Here is a 20,437-nt window from a genome sequence, read left to right on the forward strand (position 1 = left end):
CAGCCCTTTCCCCGTGGCTGGGAGTGGGAGGGAGGAGGGGGCGGAGTTAGGGCGGGGAAGGGGCGGAGTTGGGGCTGGGGGTGGGGAAATGGGCGGGGCCAGGTCCCGTGGGGGGTCCTCTTTTTTTATATAATAGATATGGTAACCCTACTGTTTCTCCTTTTCCTAATGGGAGTAATTTACAGTCACTCTCGATAATCCTGTGATGCCAGCTTTGGGACTATCACCTTGTTGCCTGCTAGTCTTTCTCTTCTGTCCCTACCTCCTGCCTGTTCTGTTCCATGAAATGGGACATAAACCCTGCATCTCACATTCTTAGTGCACAACATAGGAATGTCTCTAGGGCTCACCCTGACTGTTTGGCCTTTGCTTAATTTCCCTGTTGCTAGCTTCCAAACTAGTGAGGTGACATCCGAATCAGTTAGGGGGCCTGTGAATCCTCCCACATGCTCCACAGGCCCTTGCCTTTTGTCCACCCCCTTTCAGAACTCTGCTAGTAAGAACTGGTGTCCCATGCAGTAGAAAAGACTCTTGCTGAGCAAGTGCCTCGTTCCTGCTGGAGGCTCTGTGGTGTGTCCACAAGAGGAGACTGTAAGTAGACAGTGAACCTAGTTTCCCCACATGGCAGTGCAGAGCACGAAGGTATCTTTCCCTTAGCTGTTTAGAGACCGTCAGCATGAAAACCGCATTTGTCTGAAAGTCTAGTGCCTATCATAGTCTCAGGTAACAGCTAGAATCACTATAACTGAGGGAGAAAAATGTTGCTAACTCCTTTATTTCTTTAGTTTGTTTTGTGCATTTGACTGTCCTTTGGATATAGTCTGTCTCATGGTTTATCATGGATAATCAGTTTTCCCATGCTGAAGAGACCACTAAATTGAAATCAGAGGTGAAAACCTCTTTACTATTTTACAGGATTGTTTTTAAACTCTGAGCTTATTGTTTAAAATGGGGATCTACCAGAAACTTCTGGAATTTTTCATATTACTCAATTTTTAAAAAAAAATTCCAGTTGCCGTTATTCTTATATTAGAGTGTAAGCCTCTTTCAGGTTAACTCTGTGGTCCCCAAACTTTTACCTAACGCCCTCCTTTGCCCCTGTTTGCACCCCACCCCCAGAGCCAGGAGTGGGGCCTTGACTGGGAGGGGCACAAACAGAAGTAAGGAGTCGAGGTTGTGGCCACAGCTGGGGGCAGGCATGGGGCCAGCAGTGGAAGGTTGGGTCAGCAGCCAGGACCCTGGGCGAAGAGCCAGGAGCGGAGCCCCGGGCGCAGCTTCAGCTGCCAGGACAAGGGCCAGGAGTGGAACTGGGTTGTGCTCCCCTCCATGGGGGCTAGCTAGGGACCCAGCCCCCGCCCCCTGAACGTTCCTTTGCACCTCCCTAGGGGGGCCCACCCACAGTTTGGGGACCTCTGGGTTAATCTTTACCTCTTCTAGGGATAGTATCCAGTGTCAACTGATATACTAAACTAATTCTACACAATAATAGCTATGCTCCCTTCCTGTTTGGAGGTGGCAGCATGTTCTGGTCATTCAAGAATATGGGACTGTGAGTCAGGAGCTCCTGAGATCTAACCTTGGGTCTGCCACTGAACTCACCGAGGGGCCTTGAGCAAGCCATTTGTTCGTTTTTCTCCCATTTTTTAGATAGGCAATCTTGGTAGAGCTGTCTGGCTAGTAGGATTAATGCTTGTAAAGGTTTTAAAGAGAACTATTATGTAAGTGCAAGAAACCAGGTGAATGGGTCTCTCTCTCTGGATGGGAGTGTTTGGTTGTGATGCTGTCCTTGCAGTGACGATCAGCTGGTTGGTTTCTTCACTTGAAGGAGATAATGGTTGGGTGTTGCAGTGACTTCCTATTTTGTAGTTCAAAGACCTCTTCTTTTCTGACCCTACTTTTTAAGAACATAAGAATGGCCATACTGGGTCAGATCAAAGGTCATCCAGCCCAGTATCCTGTCTATTGACAGTGGCCAATGCCAGGTGCCCGAGAGGGAGTGAACCTAACAGGTAATGATCAAGTGATCTCTCTCCTGCCATCCATCTCCACCCTCTGACAAACAGAGGCTAGGGACACCATTCCTTATCCATCCTGGCTAATAGCCATTAATGGACTTAACCACCATGAATTTATCTAGTTCTCTTTTAAACCCTGTTATATTCCTAGCCTTCACAACCTCCTCAGGCAAGAGTTCAACTTCCTTTTATTTGTTTTAAACCTGCTGCCCATTAATTTCATTTGGTGGCCCCTAGTTCTTATATTATGGGAACAAGTAAATAACTTTTCCTTATTCACTTTCTCCACACCACTCATGATTTTATATACCTCTATCATATTGCCCCTTAGTCTCTTCTTTTCCAAGCTGAAAAGTCCTAGCCTCTTTAATCTCTCCTCCTATGGGACCCGTTCCAACCCCCTAATCATTTTAGTTGTCCTTTTCTGAACTTTTTCTAATGCCAGTATATCTTTTTTGAGATGAGGAGACCACATCTGTACACAGTATTCAAGATGTGGGCGTACCATGGATTTATATAAGGGCAATAAGATATTCTCCGTCTTATTCTCTATCCCTTTTTTAATGATTCCTAACATCCTGTTTGCTTTTTTGACTGCCACTGCACACTGCGTGGACGTCTTCAGAGAACTATCCACGATGACTCCAAGATCTCTTTCCTGATTAGTTATAGCTAAATTAGCCCCCATCATATTGTATGTATAGTTGAGGATATTTTTTCCAATGTGCATTACTTTACATTTATTCACATTAAATTTCATTTGCCAAATAAATGGAATCACTTTGTTTCTTTACTTTCCAAACAGAATTTCACTTTAGAAATGCAGCCCATTTAAATACCAGAAAATGCTGTTTGAGTGATACAATGCAAAATAACTGTCATGCTGAGATCATGAGCTGCTCATTCTGGCTGAGAAGTATTTTCACAATAAACGACGTGATGCAATTATTTGCCAGCAAAGGGCAGATTCAGCCTCTACTTATCAGTCATTTTGGAGGTCTTGTTTATTCCATTTGCTGGACTGACTTGAATAATCACATTTATCTAGCTTCCCAAACTAATTTTCAGCTGCACATGTGCTGTAATGAACACAGATTTTCTACCCTTCCTTCTGTAAGGATGACTCTTCAGTGCTCATTTGAGCAAAGTGGAGAGTGGCAAAGGAAGCTTTGGCATTGAGTGAGCCCTGGAATAATCTCCAGTGTCTGGAGTCTGTTGCTGGAGCACTTGGCTTGGACTTTGACTGGATTAACAGTTCACTGCCCAGCAATCACATAGGCCACGTGTGACATAATTAGCAGGCTAGAAAGGGAATGGCTCTTAAAGGTGGTGGTCACTGCAGCACACCAACCCATCTGCTAAGTGAAGGTTCAGCTCAGGCAGTCCATTGATCCATTCTAATCTCTCAAGGTATTCTAGAGCAACAGGCTGCAGTGGCAAAACTGGCAAAGTGATAGCAACAGTATTATTTATAAACAAATGCATGCCAGCATGGTATGTTCCGGTGGAAAGGCCCCATTCTGGGTACATAGTTCCCACGCTTATCCATGACCTCCTGTGGAATGTAGGCTTATTGGTAGGATGGATTGGAGAACCCCAAGATAAAGGAGAGATTCCAGTATCTGCAAGCCCTTCTATACTGCAAGTACCACCCCGTGTGAGAGTGAGAAGTCTCTAAATCAGGGGTCGGCAACCTTTCAGAAGGGGTGTGCCGAGTCTTCATTTATTCACTCTAATTTAAGATTTCGCGTGCCAGTAATACATTTTAACGTTTTTAGAAGGTCTCTTTCTATAAGTCTATAATATATAACTAAACTATTGTTGTATGTAAAGTAAATAAGGTTTTTAAAATGTTTAAGAAGCTTCATTTAAAATTAATTTAAAATGCAGAGCCCCCCGGACCGGTGGCCAGGACCCGGGCACTGTGAGTGCCGCTGAAAATCAGCTTGTGTGCTGCAGGCTGCCTACCCCTGCTCTAAATCATGTCTGTTTAATGGTGTTGGTTAGAATTCTCTTCACTTCTTTTTCTAAGTTCATCCCTATTATGGTGTAAAAAGTCCTCACTTGGGTGGCAGGAGCCTGAACAGCAGCCAGGTTCCTATATCTCGGTCTCAGGTCAAATCCAAGATCTTGCTTCAAGCCTTGGGAAATTTGCTTTTGAGCTACCTTGGCATGACTTTGAACTCCTGCAAATTAGAGTTCAAAGAAGACTAAATCCATTCAGAATCCTCAATTATAGATGCTCCAGCAGGTGGGAGACTATTCTGAGAACTTGTAAATCTGTCCCTAAATATGAAAGCCCCTGCAGGACAACTGGAATTGATTTGTGTGTGATTCTGCTGCAGTTGAGATCAGTGGAGGAACTTCAGCCTTATAAGCCTCTTCCCTTAATAGGGAAAGGGCCTAGTCAGAAGATGATTGTTGTGACTGTAAGTAGTCCTCAACACTTCGTGTCCCATCCATTCACCCCACCCCCAGTCTTTACAGCCTGAACTTCTTAACCGGGGCAGATGTGGGAGTTTATTATTTTATGTGATTTACATTTTGTAAATTGGACTTGGCTTGGAAGGGCAGGTGCCCACTTCTTTGGGCATTTTATAATTTAAATATCTGTTCAAGCTCTCTGACCTTGAAATAATCACTTTTGAAAGGAATGGTTTGTAAATGCAGAACTTCTGTTTGTGTTTTGTAGCTGTTCCTGAGATCACTGTCCACAAGCGAAGTGAGAACAAAAATGAAGGGCAGGAGGCAGTCATGTATTGCAAGTCTGTGGGCTTCCCCCACCCCGACTGGGTGTGGCGCAAGAAGGTCAATGGAGTATTTGCGGTGAGTGAGAGCCATAACGTCAGTATGCAGGCCTGAATTAACCTGCTGAAGCTTCTGATAGGAGAGAGAACTGGAATCCTTATTTATTCCCAGTGTTGGGCACTCTAATGACTTGTAACTTCTTTGAAAAACTGATTAGGGGGGAAGAGGGAGGGGTGTCTGTTTGAATCTTTACTGAACTGGAGCTGAAATGATTTGCTTAATAATGAAATAAGTAATTCTGCTTACCTTTAAAGTTAGTAGCTGAAATATTGATAGCTTTCTAAAATGGTCTCCTTTGTGTATATCAGTGGTCCCCAATCTTTCTGTTGCAATAGCATATTCATGTTCCCAGAAGAGTGTGGCAGGTGCTGGACGACCAGCTGCCGAAATGCCGCCGAGAAGCGGCGTCATCGAGAAGTGCCGCTGCCGAAATGCCGCTGAGAAGCAGCGGCATTTCGGCGGCAACGCTTCTTGGCGGCATTTCGGCAGCTGGTTGTCTGGCAGCCGCGCTCCTTGGCAGCAGGTTGTCTGGTGGAAGCGCTCCCTTGTCAGTAGGCGGGCGCACATAAATGCCCTGGCGGGCGTCATGGCGCCAGCGGGCACCACGTTGGGGACCACTGGTCTATATCCTCCATTCCTATGCAAGCAAAGCTGCTTGTTACATTGCTGCTGGGTGTGACCACTAAGTGAACTGCCAAGAACATGGAAGGATGGTGTAATTTGCAGTGGGCAACTTGAACAGGACACATTCTGAAAGTCCCTTCCAATCTGTGTTTAATGGGCAAGAATACCAATTCCAAAAAAAAAAATCTCATCAGCATTTTATCATTTGCTTTCATTTTAAGCAGGTTCTCCAGATACCCTGGAAATCCAATTTTCCAATTATACCATGTAAAGAAATGACCCTTGGCATTCACATGTGTGACAGAAGCTACAGCTAAGCTTATTCACATCTATATTAGAATGCAAGATTAATGTTGATATCACTGGCTTCTTTAATTTTATGCACATTCTGTGCTATTGTAGTATAGTGCATTTTATTGCATTGGTGGTGATAAAAGCAATAACACAAGCCATTCCATGGTGGGTAAAGCATCTCAGCCAAAACAGTGCAAAATGGTCCCGTTCTCCCATGATATCTACTAATATAGATTGATTTTCTTATTATGAAGCTGATTCATTAAGTTCACTGTGAGGGTGGCAGTAAGAGCTTTGGCAATCATATTTTCCATGTGGATACTTGTCTCTTGGGCAAAAGATTTAACAAGTGGTTGAAATTGTAGATTGTCCTGGCTTTTACACATTGCTTGTGAGTCAGAAACATGCTTATAAGTAGAGAAAATATCACGATATACCTATCATGGAATACATTTGTTCTTTTAAGTGAAAATTTCCCAACTCTCTCTTTGATGGGGAAAGCCACATTAATTATTGCTTAGGAAAACCAAAAATGGATATATCAAGTCCAAGCTGGACCTGGTGCAAGCAAATCTGATGCATCTCAATCCTAACCTACAGAGTTTCTTGTATTTCCAGTCCTGGGTCCCTTTCCCCCACAACTCTACCCTGGCACCTTTGACCCTAACCTGCAGTTCTTCCAGTGTTTGCAGATTCCGCAGCTGACTTTGCAATGGGGACAGAGTCCCCCTATGGGCTAGATTGAGACAATACTCACTTTGCTTGTGACCTAAGGGCTAGTCTAAAGTGGCAGCGCTTTAACGTGCCTAGTGTGGTCACGGCGCAGCGCTGGGAGAGAGCTCTCCCAGTGCTCTAAAAAAACCACCTCCACGCTTTACAGCATTGAAACTTGCTGTGCTCAGGGGTGTGTTTTTTCACACCCCTGAGCGAGAAAGTTGCAGCACTGTAAATTGCCAGTGTAGACAAGCCCTCAGTCGCACATGAACTCAACTCTCTAAAAAGGCCCATTTCCAAGATGTTGTAATTTTGAGAAACAGCCTTGAATGTGAAAGGGTGAGATCTTTCATCCCTGAAACTGAGAGTGGGCTTATGTATACTACCCTTATTTGGAAATTACTTAGAGAATCTGTGTGCTGTGCATTGACTTCAGTTGAATTTGAACCAAAGTAATAGGGTCCATAAATTTGTAAAGTTAGACGGAAGAATGATACCCAGCAATTGCATCATAGAATAAAAACTCTTTTACATAGTCCAGTCTTATGAGTCCAGACATCCAGCTGGGCTACTCTCAGAAGTGACTGGATAAAAATGGCATGGAAAAAATTTGCAGCCTCACATGACTTTCAGATCAAAATGTGTTTTACCTGCTAGCCCTGCAAATATACCTTAACATCATCAGTAGTAATTTCTGAAGTTTAGGTCCATCTGTGCAAGCTTATTGCTTAGAGTTGACGATTGGGACTTGACAATTCCACTGATACACAAGCCAGAAAAGCATTCTGTTTACATGATCATGGCTGTGTTGGTGTTGCATGTCTGACAGTAGTAAAAAGGAGTGTAAAAAAGGTAAATTTTGTCATTGCAATGAGCAAGTCTGCTGATTTAAGGTGCCATTTTTATATTCCTTTCAGAGCAGAACTGCATTTTAAGAGACTGGAGACTGACTTTAGCTTTGTAAATATTTTGGAGCTTTTTAAGACTGAACACTTAAACATTAGACTGTTGAACAGTCTGAAGTAACCAGTCTCTTCGCTTTTACAAGAATCTCTTTAAATTTTCCCACCTTGCACAGTAACTGAATGGAAACTGTATGTCTACACTGCAGTGGGTGTGTGTGTGGGAGGAGGGGGGTGGACACCTGCGACAGTGAGTCTCACTGAGTGAGGCTCGCATTATAAGGGCTAAAATAGCAGTGTGGATGTTCCCTCTGGAGCCTGGGCTCTGAGATCCCTCCACCTCACCAGATTTCAGGGTCTGGGCTGCAGTCCGAGCAAGAATGTCTACACTGCTATTTTTAACCCTGTAGCACGAGAATGCGTCAGTTGACCTGAGCTCCGAGACTTGCTGCCACAGGTTTTTCTTTGCAGTGTAGACATACCCTAACAGCTTATCACCTGGGCTTACTCAAAGTTCCCATCCCCCTCTGTTCCCTTTCTGCTTTTTACAGGAAATCAACAACTCCTCTGGCCGATTCTTCATTACAAATAAAGACAATTACACTGAGCTGAGTATCACAAACCTCCAGATAAGTGAGGATCCCGGCGAGTATGAGTGTAATGCAACCAATCCAATTGGCTCTGCCTCTGCCACCACCATCCTGCGAGTGCGCAGCCACTTGGCCCCTCTCTGGCCCTTCTTGGGGATATTGGCAGAGATTATCATCCTTATTGTTATCATAGTGGTTTATGAGAAGAGGAAGCGGCCAGATGAAGTCCCAGACGGTAAGAGTGTTCTCAGAGCCACTTGTAAAACTTATGGAACCAGGTCATTGAGAGAAAATAAGCACCACAGTCCAAGAAGAGTTCTCAGAAGTTCTCATTTCAGCAGCTGTTCTCTCTCCAACTATTAGGCCCTTCACAGTAGCTCTGCAGAATCTGTACATTAATTCCTAGCTTTGCTTATCCCTGATTCCTCATGCTATAGTTGGACAGTTATTACTGGATCTTTGAAACATTCATTGTAAAACTGGTAGTGGTTCCATGGTTCCATCTCTCTTCCCTGCTATAGCTCTTAGATCTGACATTTAGTCATGCAGCATAGGAGAATAAACTGACGACCGCCCCCCCCCCCCCCCTCCCCGAGTCCCTCTTAATGTGTCCTCCTAAATCTGGCAAGCTGTGCTGGATTGAGCAACATTCAGGGATAGGTTTTCATGTCACATTAAAGGGATCTTAATTTTGACTTCAAATGATCATAGGGAGACAATGATTTCATTGTTCTTATAGTCATTCATCAGTTATTTGATATTTAAATAAGACTCTGGTCTCGTAATACGTGTTTTGCATCCTGGTCTCTGCTGAAAGCATCAGTAATGTTTTTAACTGTGTGTTTTATGTAATTGAGGTTACATAATATAATTAAGGAATGTTGTGGAGATTTTAGTCTAGCTGTATCCATTGGGTTAAATTCCAAGTTGAAAGGAGCTAGGTTATCTGCCTTCCATGCTGGTGGTAGGATTCATTAGTTAATGTGTGTACAGTGTTTAGAAAAAGTAGAGTTTTTTTATTTTATCCTTATTTGAGCTCTTTGCACTATATCTTCCTCTCTTTAAGGAAGAGGGACAGTTTCGGAGGAGAAACTGGTTTATGAAAGAGACAGATTGGTGAACAGACTTTAACGTAACAACTAGTTGCTTACAGTGTTGTCTGTCAAAAGCCTACCTAAAGAGTCCTAGTGAGGAACTTATTGCTCACTATAAGGATGTGATGTTTTCAAGTAATGGATCAGGTGAAGTGGGTGCAGCAGGGAGTGACCATATCCATATCATATAATTCACTATCATTTTATAATACTGGAGAATCCTTCTCGTGTATCAGACAGGTACCACAGTGCTCCAGTGTACCATAGCTTATGCAACAATAACTACTGTAGCTGAGGCAGTACGACAGATTGATTATTCAGTGGTCTTCAAACATTCACCTATTGGGATGAAAATTTCTGAGCCCAATGGTGAACTTCTTTGCAAAGTTTGAGCGGAAATAGCTTTACCATTTCTGAGTAATACCTTGGAGAACAGAAAGTCTTCATTAAAAAGATTTTTTTTAATAAACAGCCTCATATCAAAACAGCAGAGGCTTGTAAGTTTCAATCTGACATGGAGCAATGCATACCCTGGGTTCTGAGAAAATCTGCTTTGGTTCAGCGAAGTTATGTGAATGTAAAAAATGCCTACAAAGCATGCACAGAGACTTTGTCCCTAGGTGCATTTCTAAAAAGCTCAGCAAAGTGGTGCACAGTGATGCATACTCACTGTAGTGATGGGTGGCAGTATAAAACTCTAAGCTAGTCCCAAGGTGACTCTCAACCAGCCCACAAAACTTTACATGTGTGCTGATAAACTTTTAATTTTTAAAAAAACTTCTCCTCTTTACTAGTCTTTTTCTTTGTTTACAAACCCCTCTTTGCTTAACAGAATATGCACTAGGCTGGGAGCCAGAATAGCCTGTGTTATAGTACCACCTTTTCCATTGGTGGTTCTTCAGAATTCATTGCACTTTTCTACCCTTTATCTAGTGAGGGCTGATCAGAGGTTACAGCAGAATCTTAACACTTGCAATTTGTCATGGAAAACAGTCCTTACTAAGGAGCAGTGCATGGACTTATTCCAGAGGAAACTGGTGTTCATTTGGTCAAGTTCCAAGCATTTGTAATGACATTATCTTAAACTCATTAAGTGTGCACCTAAAATGATGTATGTGTCAACAGTTAAGTGTAGTGAATTTAGGCTCCCATGAAGTGTTCTCATTTGGTTTGGCCACTCTTCTCAAATCCCCAAGATCATATCCTCCAATAGACATTCTGGTAATGATAAGCCAAAGAGTTGAGATAACTGAATTTACTTGTTTTGTTTGCTATTCTGAAGGCAACTAAGCTCAAGGCCCTCAAGATGCTTCTCTTCTCCTCCCTCTTCCCACTTCCTTTTCTAGGGGAGGAAATTAAATGTAACTGTCTCCATGTGTGTGCCATTAAGGTTACCTAGATAAAGGAAATCCATGAGCTTGAAATCCACTCAACTTCAAAAACAGTTATTTCTGGGTCAGACGTGTGTCCTGGAGTCCCCTGGCTATTCCTGTGCTTTTACAATTGTACCATAAAGTTTTTCTCTGCTGCTACTGTGGAAAAGCCCCTCACAAGCAGGGGAAAGTGACTGTACAGACAGTGCTGTCAAATGCATGATAAAGAAAATGAAAAATCTGGAGAAGTCACTGATCATTGAGCTTTCAGTTATATTAAGCAAAACATTCCAAGGAGAAGCAATTTTTAAACTGACTGCCCCTTTGAACACTAAAGTCATGAAATGCCAAAGTTAAGGGTGAACATTAACTGTGCCTTTGTGTGTGCCATTTGCATTGAACTTTCAATTACATCTAAAACCCATGTAGTACTATTCTCCTCTCTATGCATCAGTCTATGGAAGTGCTAAACAGTGAGCTGTATGTAACCTGCTAAAGAAGAAGTTAATATTAACCGTTGTGTACCATATGCCAGAGCATTGTGTAGCATTTCATTAATGCATCTTGTTCTAAATAACACTAATTTATATTAAAAGCTGGAAACACAACTGTGATCCATAATCTTCACTGGCTATCAGTTAACTTCCTTAGGGCTGTTTTAAGGTGTTCATTTTGATCTATGAAGTCCTAAATGACTTGGTTCCTGGCTATCTCTCCCCATGTAATACTACTGCAGCTGTAATCAGTGGAGGTGCTTAAGCTATCTATCAGTCCTTCCTGGCTTACCGAAGAGGAGGATTAGTGGCACGGGGTCCTCAGTGAGGGTCTTTGACTCTGGGATGTACTCTCACCCCAAGATCTACCAAAAATCTTTCCACAGACTCTACAAGCTACCTCCTTCTTGAGCTTTGGCTATTTTATTCCAGGGTGAAGTGACTGGAGTCACATTCCTAACAGAGATTTTGCTGTGGAGTGACAAGTAGGAGAGGCAGTCAGGAGAACACTTGAATGGAGTGACATGGCCACTTGTGTCTTAATTTGAGAACTGTATGCTCATAGGTCATCAAGATCTATCCAGATAGTTTAGTCTGCTCCAGGCTACCTACTTTAGCTTATCAAGTGGCTGCTAGTAGTAAACAGTCTGAGTGACTCAGCACACAGCATTTTCATCTATAGCCTAACCTTCTGGTATACTCTATCCCAGTTCAGAGTCCCCTGAAGGTAGGCTTTGGGGGAGGAGGGGAGATCTGTGTCCAGTCTCCTCTTCTTTTAAAGATCCCCAAGGCTTTTTAGTAACCTGATGGACTGTCTCTGTAAGATCTCAGGAATGTGAATTTCTCTCCATAATATATCTCTGCGACTGAATGCAAATGAGACCTCTCATAATCTTTATCAGGGAGAAAGAAACATCTTTTTTTTTTTTTCTCCGCTAGAATATTTCCAGTTACATAGAAACTCAACAGTGCCAAATTCCAGCAACTTTCTTTTTATAAGGCACAAACCCTGCCAAACAGCTGGAGCAGGATTACTTCAATGTCTTGAATGCTCCTACTACTTCAAAAGGGGTATATCATAAACTCCCTCCCTCTCATTACCCCCAGCCTAGTGTCATCTTTCAGAAATCAGCATCCTCTTCCCAGACCATAGGAGTAAAAGAGTGTACTTGATATTTAGTTCTTCAGAGGCCTGGAAAGTTATGCCACATTCTGTATCTTAAGAGTCTAAACCAGCTTGTGAAACAGCATACATTCAAGATCCCTCAGCTCAACCCTGACTCTGATGGACAAGGAATGGGGGCGGGGAGTATCATTGCTGAAAAGGATGATTTGGTGCTCTTCCCCAGACTGGCTACTTGATAAACCAGGAAGACTCACCCCATAGCCTATATTGGTGTTGCCAGGATGCACACACATGCAGGTGTGTTGCTGGCATAAAAACACACAAAACTCACTACAGTCTTTAACTCTGGCATTTCCTGACTTGAGTTCCTGTCTATTCAGCCTCAGTGCTGCATGAACATAGCATTTAGCATTTAATTTAATCATGTCTCCCATTCCAAGGAAAAGGGGAAGAGAGTAGTGTAAAGCTCCTTTGTTAATATTTCTTTACTGACATACTCATGTTGTTCATCTTTTTGCTGCTGCTGTGTAGCAGAAAGAGGAAAACCAGTCTCTGAATCCAGTGAAAACTGTATTCCCAACTGGAAATGTGAATACAGTGTCTGAGTTCTTACAATTTTTGCTGTAGTGCCTTGTTGATTAGGGGTATCCTTTCGTATCCCACAATAAGAGATTCTTTCAGTGAACACTTCAGGAGGGAGAGACTGTGCTTGATCCCCTTCATAATTTTTAAAGAAAAACCTGACCTTGCTTCCCCCATGACACACCAATGCATTTCTTTTTGCAAATAGCTGTCAGGGTTCCTAGGCTCTCATACAGTAGTTGAATAGTGTGCAGCTTTCAACATCAGGAGCTGCTGAAAAGTCACATATCAAGTCCAGGCCCAGAGTGCTGACCCTTCACTGCATGTATGACCAAAAGTTTTCAGTGAGGCAGTGCTGATTCATTTTGCCCAGTACATATGTTGGTTGGTGGGCATTTTACAATGAAAGGAGGCAAATAGCTCTCTCCCCTCTCCCCATGGTAGTTTAAGCTGCTTAATTTTTTGAAACTGTAATGACAGTCATAGAAATCAGCCATTGTGACCTCTGGAATATTTTAAAGGCTTTTAAATGAAGAAAGTTCTTTTACTTTTTAAGAGGGTGTGTTCTTGGGTAAGTAGAAAGTAAAAACTCCTTGGTTACATTCCTACCGAAGAATGTAGCAAGTGAACAGTTTTTACTTCCAAATCCATTTTCTACATACTCTTTAGTTTAAAGCCATGAAATAACTTAGTTATTATAACATGTGCCTTCTCTTTCTTCCCTTTTCATTTGTCAGCTTAATCAGAAGTAAACTATTTCCATAAATATTTCTGCTCCAGCGGTGCAGCAGTTGCATTCCATTACCCCACATTTTTTCTAATACTTATTTTTCTTGCTTTTCTATGCTACTGCTATTACTGTAAGTAGTAATTTAAAGAACAAATATGTTTAATTCACTAAAATGGTTTATCTTGTTACAATTTTTTAAATTTTTCTACTACCCTTCATCTTTCTCCCCCACACTTAACCTCACCAAGGAGAGCAAACTGTCCGACACAAACTGTAAGAATGCATAGGAGTTAACTATACCTGCACTGAGGATTACTGTAGCATAGTGACAGCCAAATCGCATCACTTCTCAGGTGGCTTTGCCCTTTAGCTCTGTATAGGTTTGTTAGATGCTGTTGTAGGAACAGAATTCATTATATGCCTGATTTGACCACTCTTGGCCATATGTTTTGTTATAAATCTATATTTATGACTACATTCCATTTCAGATTGATTGCTTTTTTGGTACATGAACTCTTCACTAATATGCACGTTTTATGCAGCCCATGAGTCCCTTATTCCATTTTCCTACTGGTCATGCAGCATGATAAAAAAAATAGCATTAAAACAATTCCTGTTGCAAACTTGGGACTTAGTGGCTGTAAATGTTGCCTCTAAATCTTTGTGTATAACAAAAGGCCTTGACAGTTAATAAAAAGGGTTTTAACTCACATCTCTTCTAAAGCTTGCATATCTCCAGAAAATTACTAGTTTTTAAGAACACAATATCATCCTGCATTTTGGAAGTCATCAAATCATCCTGAATACTGAGCATGCTTTTTGGGAATCTGAAGAATAAAATACAAAAACTTAATATTGGATAAATAACTCTTCTCAATGATAAGTTCTCTCGGAAGTAGAATGTTCAAATTTCTCATCAGATTGTTTTGATTTTATTTCTCTTCCTGGAAAGGCAAAATATTAAACCAGTTTTACACTTAGGTGCTGCCTTTTGTAGCAATTTTACAGAGCTGCTATAAAGTTTTATAAGCAGTTCCATTCTAAAACCAGACTTCCAAGTGGCTTAGACTGGACATTTTAAAAGAAGGAAAAAAATAAACAAGTACTTGAGTTGAAATTGGTCATAAGCTTGGGTTATGAGTATTTAGCTGAAGTGGGGTAAGGCAGCAGAATTGACTGCTGCCCTGTGACTCTGGTCTATCTGACAAATGTTCATCTCTTATGCTGCTGCTTCTTTCTGAAACTGTGCTTCAGTGAAACATTAAACTGAAGCATCAGCATGAGTTGCATTAGGTAAAGAGATATTCAGCAGCAAAATGGACTTTGATGGAGAAAAATATTTACTTATGCTGTTAACTTTTTTTTAAAATCCACTTCTGAAAATTAGTTCTCAATGACCCCAAGAATAATTAAAAAAAAAAAAGTTATTCCTATTAGGAAACTAGATATTGAGTACATCAGAAATGTTAAATTTGTTATGTCCATGTTATAGTAGCCTCATAATGGGCCACACTAAGTATTAACCCAGTACAAATAATGGCATTATAGTGTGATTGTTCCAAAGGACCCACATTCTGTGTTCTTAACATACTTCCCTTAAACACACACACACAATAACTGGGTAATATGAGACATTAAATGAAAAAAATAGAATTAAATTAATGTTGACAGTGACAAGCAAGGAAATTGGAGCTGAATGGTATTAGTTTCTCTGCTCATCCTACATACTACATATGACCTCAGCACTGTTAGCCATGTACACTGCAATGTGCAGGAGGTCTAGTTAAGTATAGATACTAGAGGTTATAAACTTTTCAATTTCGGAATACACTATTTCAGGGCAATGTTAAGCAGATAATCACTTTACCTACAAGCAAGGTTTGTTGTTAATCTTGCATTATATAAACAATGATTCACTGAATCTGCAGATCCTCCAGATTAAAAAGCAAATTCCTGAAGAGTGAGGGGTGTAGTGCAGTTAGCTTATACAACTGAAGACTGAGTCACAGTATTTCAAGAGCCTGGCACAGTACTGTTCATCTGCACACATTTGAATGGAATGAAGAGACATGTTCACATCTTCTCTGACCATTGGTTTCAAATACTAGTGAGTTAGAGACAATCAGTTACTAGAGCAGGCCGTCTGGCATGAGGGATTTGGGTTATATTGATATTTATCGGTTACTATGACTTCTTTTTTTTCCCCCCTCAATTGCATCAAACCCTTAAAAAAATGGTGGTAAGTGAGAGATCTGCATGCTTTGGAGTTTGTTAATCTCCGCTTCAGTCTATACGATGCACAGTTCATAATGTTAACACTTTTCTTAAAGTTTCTTCATTCACGTTCACAACTAATTTGGATTTCAGTTTGCTGTTTTTAATCTTTATTTACTCTTAATTTTGTACTTATTTTTCTGTAGTTCTGTCCCCACCCTGATTTTTTCATTAGGGTTTTGGACCTTTGTCTGTACTGTATTGTACTGTACTGGGGAAGATTTTGTAGCAGTTAAATGGCTGACCAACAAGCTAGTGACGTACAATGGCATTTTCTTTAATTTGTTTTATATTGAACCTATAGAATCTAGATGGGTGATGGGAGGAAACTATCAGTCTCCGAGTTTATGCTTAACTGTGACTATTCTTACAGGCACAGGTCCTATAGTTAATTAGATCTTTGCTAAGACAACACCCACTGGTAGCCTTTGTAAATCAGAAAAATGTTAGTTTAACACAACTATTCATCTGGAATCTGCATCCATGCTACATTTATTTTAGTTAAGATCACAGAATGGTTACCATAACAAGAGATGGCTTGCATCCCATTAGTATAGTTTTATTTTCTGAAGTCTAGCAAAACTCCCAGAGATGTTCATTATATAGTAGTATATATTATAGAAGGCTGAGATGACAAAGTCTTGAAGTAGAATATCTGCTTTCACATGGCATTACTAACCATATTAATCCTTAAAAAAAAACAAAAAACAAACCTAAGGACTCACTGATGTCTGTCCGATTCCATTAAAAGGCTCCCAAACAGTGTGTAGTTTATAGTTTGTAGAGTATGTAGCATCGTATGTTTTGAAATCTTTTAGGAATCAAAGATGTTTGCGGAGGCAGGACTTAGGTTTACTCTACTGTGCTTTGTGTTTCAGTTCCTGGATGTGTCTCTGTATATCTCCACTGTATATACAGCACATTGATGTCTGGTTGTCCTTACTAGTCCTAGTTTTCTCTGTACCTTGTCTTGATATAGTGTATTGTTGCTAGTGATGGACTTCCGTGGACACTGATGTGTCGCTAGTGTGTTACTTTGGCTGTAAAGCTGTTGGTTTGTGGTTAGTTCTTTATTTTTTTGAAATATTCTTTTGTTCTGGTCACTGTTTGTGCTGGCAGTGGCTTTGCCTATCCGTTGCCTTGAAGGTACAGGTGGAGTAATGTCCTATTTTTGACAGACATTACTCCTAGTGTGTGCTCATGCAGATGCCTACACTGTTAAGACTGTAACTTCCATAACTGCTTCATGTGCACTAAGCCCCCTTGTGGAATCCTGCTGAGAGTTTCTTAAAGGTGTCAGTGAAAAAAATCATTAAACCTTAAAAAAAAATAATAAAAAAAAAAAATTGAGATGCTTAAAACAATGGATTAGCAATTGCTCCCCAACAGTAGTTCTACAAGGAGCACTAACACAACTTTGTGGATTAATTTTTATGACACTAGGTACCCAATTACTACTCTCTATAGTACAGCCTGAGGGTAAAATAAGGCATTTATAAATCCTAAAGGATAAAATGTTCATGAAAGCATATGTTGAAACATCACAAATTATTGGATTTTTTTCAATTTCTAAATGATAGAACTTTTTTCTGGTGTTTTTGCGAAGAGACACAGGCAGATCAGTGTTATCAGTCTATTTGTAGCTGAAGTCTGTGGTCTCTAGGGAAGTTGCAACACCATTTAACTTTTTCTGGTGGCTTATATGAGTCTTATCCTGATACACACATGCACAGTGCTTGCTGCTATGCAAGGGACTGCACTTGTTTACAATGTCACGTTAAAATATTGCAGCTTCCACCTCCCCCAAAACTGGTTCAATGTGATTAGATATCTGGAAAAATTGAATATGAAATGGGTTGTATAATCCTTGGGGGGAGAAGAGATGGTATATACCTTTTGCGTATATACTGCTACTTGCCCATCAAGAGTTGATGAATGTGTATTTTAAAAAAAAGTTAATGCAAGAAAACAAACAGCAGGATTTTACAACTGAAATGTTGGTTTGTCTTCTCATCTAATTTATAAGATTGAACCACTGGAACTTGGGGACAAGATGAGTATGACCATATTGCAACATTCTGTCCGCTACAGTTGCAGTTCTTCATGACGAGCATTCAAAGTGTTAACTCAAACCATTGAAACAACATACTTGCCATTAAAACTTGAATCCAGAAAAATAACTTCATGAACCTTTGCACTACCAAGTGGAATGGCCTTTAACGCATAGATAGATCAATTTGCTGTTCACTGTCCAGCTAGGGCTTAATACAGAACCTGACTCCACTCTCTTTCCTTCCTTTGTCTTTCATTGAATCACAATGGAACTCTTGCTGCAGACGACGAACCAGCTGGGCCAATGTAAGTACTTTTATCTGAATTTATTAAGATAGTTTTATCTAGTTCAGTCACTTATTACTGAATTTGTAGCTTAAAATTGCTTAGTGGAAGAGCTTGGTGGCTTACAGGATTTTGTAGTGCATGAAACCTAGATTTAGGCATGATAGCAATTACTATTTGTATTGTAGCACTCGGTTTCTAATGGGGATTGGAGTATTGTGCTAGATGGTATTAAGCAAATAAGAAAATACTTCCTGCCCCAAAGAGCCTGTGGGTTAAGGCCACCTACTTTGGTTTTCCTTCCCAGGCCAGGAAGAGCAATACAGATTCAGATGGATGTGAGAGGTATGAAGGGCTTAGTCACAGAGCTGGACAAATACAGCAAAAATATTTGCAAATATCCTTACTAGTAAAACCTGCTGATTTTCACTGGTATTTGTGCCCCCAGACCTTTTTACTTGCTTATTCATGACCATTTGGGTGAAGGAGATTATATTTGCAAGAACTTTCTTGCAAAAGCAAGTGTTGTGAAAATCAGTTGAAGCAAATATTGACAAGATTATTCAAGACAGAAGAGCTCTCCTGGCCCTTACCTTGAATGACTTAAAGAGACATGGTGGGTGAGGTAATGTGAGCTGAGGGGTGAAAACATTATCTTTTATTAGACCAACTTCTGTTGGGGAGAGACAAGCTTGTGCGCTCTGTGTAAGCTCGAAAGTTTGTCTCTCTCACCAACAGAAGCTGGGCCAATAAAAGATATTAACTCACCCACTTTGTCTCTGTAATATCCTGGGACTAGCATGGCTACAACACTGCATATTGTGAGTGACTTGTCTCTTAACCAGGCCGCTGTTATATTTTCAACAATTTTGATGTGACTTTTTTCCCTCTAAAGGAAAAGCAATTCTACAAACAATCACAAAGATAAAAACTTACGCCAGAGAAACACAAATTAAAAATAATGCGTATAATGTAAGTATGACTTTTTAGATGTTTAAGAAATATTCTTACTATTTAAGCACTTCTGTTCTTTCATTAAGGTGAACTAAAAATGTAAGGAATAATCAAAAAATAATACTGATCGAACAAGCCATGTGTAGGTATTTCAGTGACTTGCAAAGTTATCTGAAACTGTTCTGAATAAAGCATCATTTCTATTGAACTCTTCCATACTTGTGTAGTGTATCTTTTTCAGGATTTTTATAAAAGATCCCTGCCATAATAGCCTAGGCTCAGTAGTTAGTGCATATTCACACTACTCTAGTCAATTTCTAACATGATTCTTACCTGTGCAACACTGACGGCTTCAGCAGCAAAGGAAGCGCGCGCACACACACACTCACTCTCACTCTTTTATACCATAAAAGTAAATTTCCTTGCTAGGTGTGGCGGTTCCAGGATATGGTATGAAACTGATGGTTTTTAGGTTGAAACAATAGGCAAGACTTTATCTTAATAGCAAATCTGACAGCAGTTTTATTATGTGCATTATGGCATACTGTAATCAGGGTGGCATTAATCATTGACTAATATCTTTGTTCTCAATTCTTTTTTTTCCATAGAGCTTTAAGTTTCTGAGAGACTGATGGCAATATAACCTGCTAAAATAATGGTTGGAACTCTTGGTTCTAGAACTCCAGTTCTATTTGATTTTTCCTTTCAAGTGAGCAACAATATGACTGTCTAAAAAAGCATGCCTTATTTAGCCTGTCCTGTAAGGATGACGTACCCAGACACATTTTAACAATGCTTCAGTGTAGAAGGTGTAAACTATTTTGGGCTTGATGTGCTGTGAATGTTGCTTTTTTCCCTTAAGGTATTTAAACATTAGATGTAAAGTCAAAACATGCATGCGCCATTTTTTACTTTCTTAATGTAGCTGTTAAATTGGCAAAGCTCTAAAATGCACTGCTGCCATCTAGTGATAACTTTTTGTAAAGTACAGCAACACCTAAAAATATATACAATATATATTTATATTTTTTGGGAAGAGGAAAACCAAAATACAGTAAGTGTTTCATTTTTAAGCTGCTGATATTCATTCCTTATATTGTATGTCTGAGAGATGAGAGAATTATACTGTTCTGGTACTTAAAGAGGAGTAATATAAATTGAAATTATTTTAAGGGCTTAACCTATATAGAAAGATTTGGGTGTCCTATAATCAAAGACTTTAAAAGCTGGAACAGTCCAACAAAGGGTGATGAATTGTAGTACAAACTTCAGTTTATATATATATATATATATATATATATAATGAGATTGCTTTTTAAGTGATTTTTTGTTTTGTTTTGTTAAATCATGTAAATTCTCAAATCCTTTTGCACTGATGTGTTCAACATATTCTTGTACATTTAATTCAGGCAACTTTTATAATTTACTTTTTTTGTTTTAAATGATGTTGAAATGTTACAGCATGGTGATATTCTATGCAACTAGTAATACTCTTCAGTTTGACACTGTAATTTCTCATGTTCATT

General features: G+C 40.2%; 1 protein-coding gene across 2 annotated transcripts in view; it reads left to right on the forward strand.

Annotated features, from left to right (window-relative positions):
• NPTN (neuroplastin) overlaps nt 1-20,190 on the forward strand; it is a 110,696-nt gene extending 90,506 nt beyond the window's left edge. The window contains exons 4-8 of one of the 2 annotated variants that reach the window (XM_024213796.2): nt 4,708-4,841; nt 7,909-8,182; nt 17,957-17,978; nt 18,853-18,929; nt 19,520-20,190. In XM_024213796.2, coding sequence (XP_024069564.1) covers nt 4,708-4,841; nt 7,909-8,182; nt 17,957-17,978; nt 18,853-18,913 — 491 coding nt within the window. In that variant the 3' untranslated portion in view covers nt 18,914-18,929; nt 19,520-20,190. The remainder of the gene's footprint in view (nt 1-4,707; nt 4,842-7,908; nt 8,183-17,956; nt 17,979-18,852; nt 18,930-19,519) is intronic. The other variant, XM_029910743.1, reaches the window with a different exon arrangement.
• Nucleotides 20,191-20,437: the final 247 nt, after the last annotated feature.

This window comes from Terrapene carolina, unplaced genomic scaffold (assembly GCF_002925995.2).
Source record: "Terrapene carolina triunguis isolate 2854851 unplaced genomic scaffold, T_m_triunguis-2.0 Scaffold67, whole genome shotgun sequence".
Taxonomy (NCBI): domain Eukaryota; kingdom Metazoa; phylum Chordata; order Testudines; family Emydidae; genus Terrapene; species Terrapene triunguis.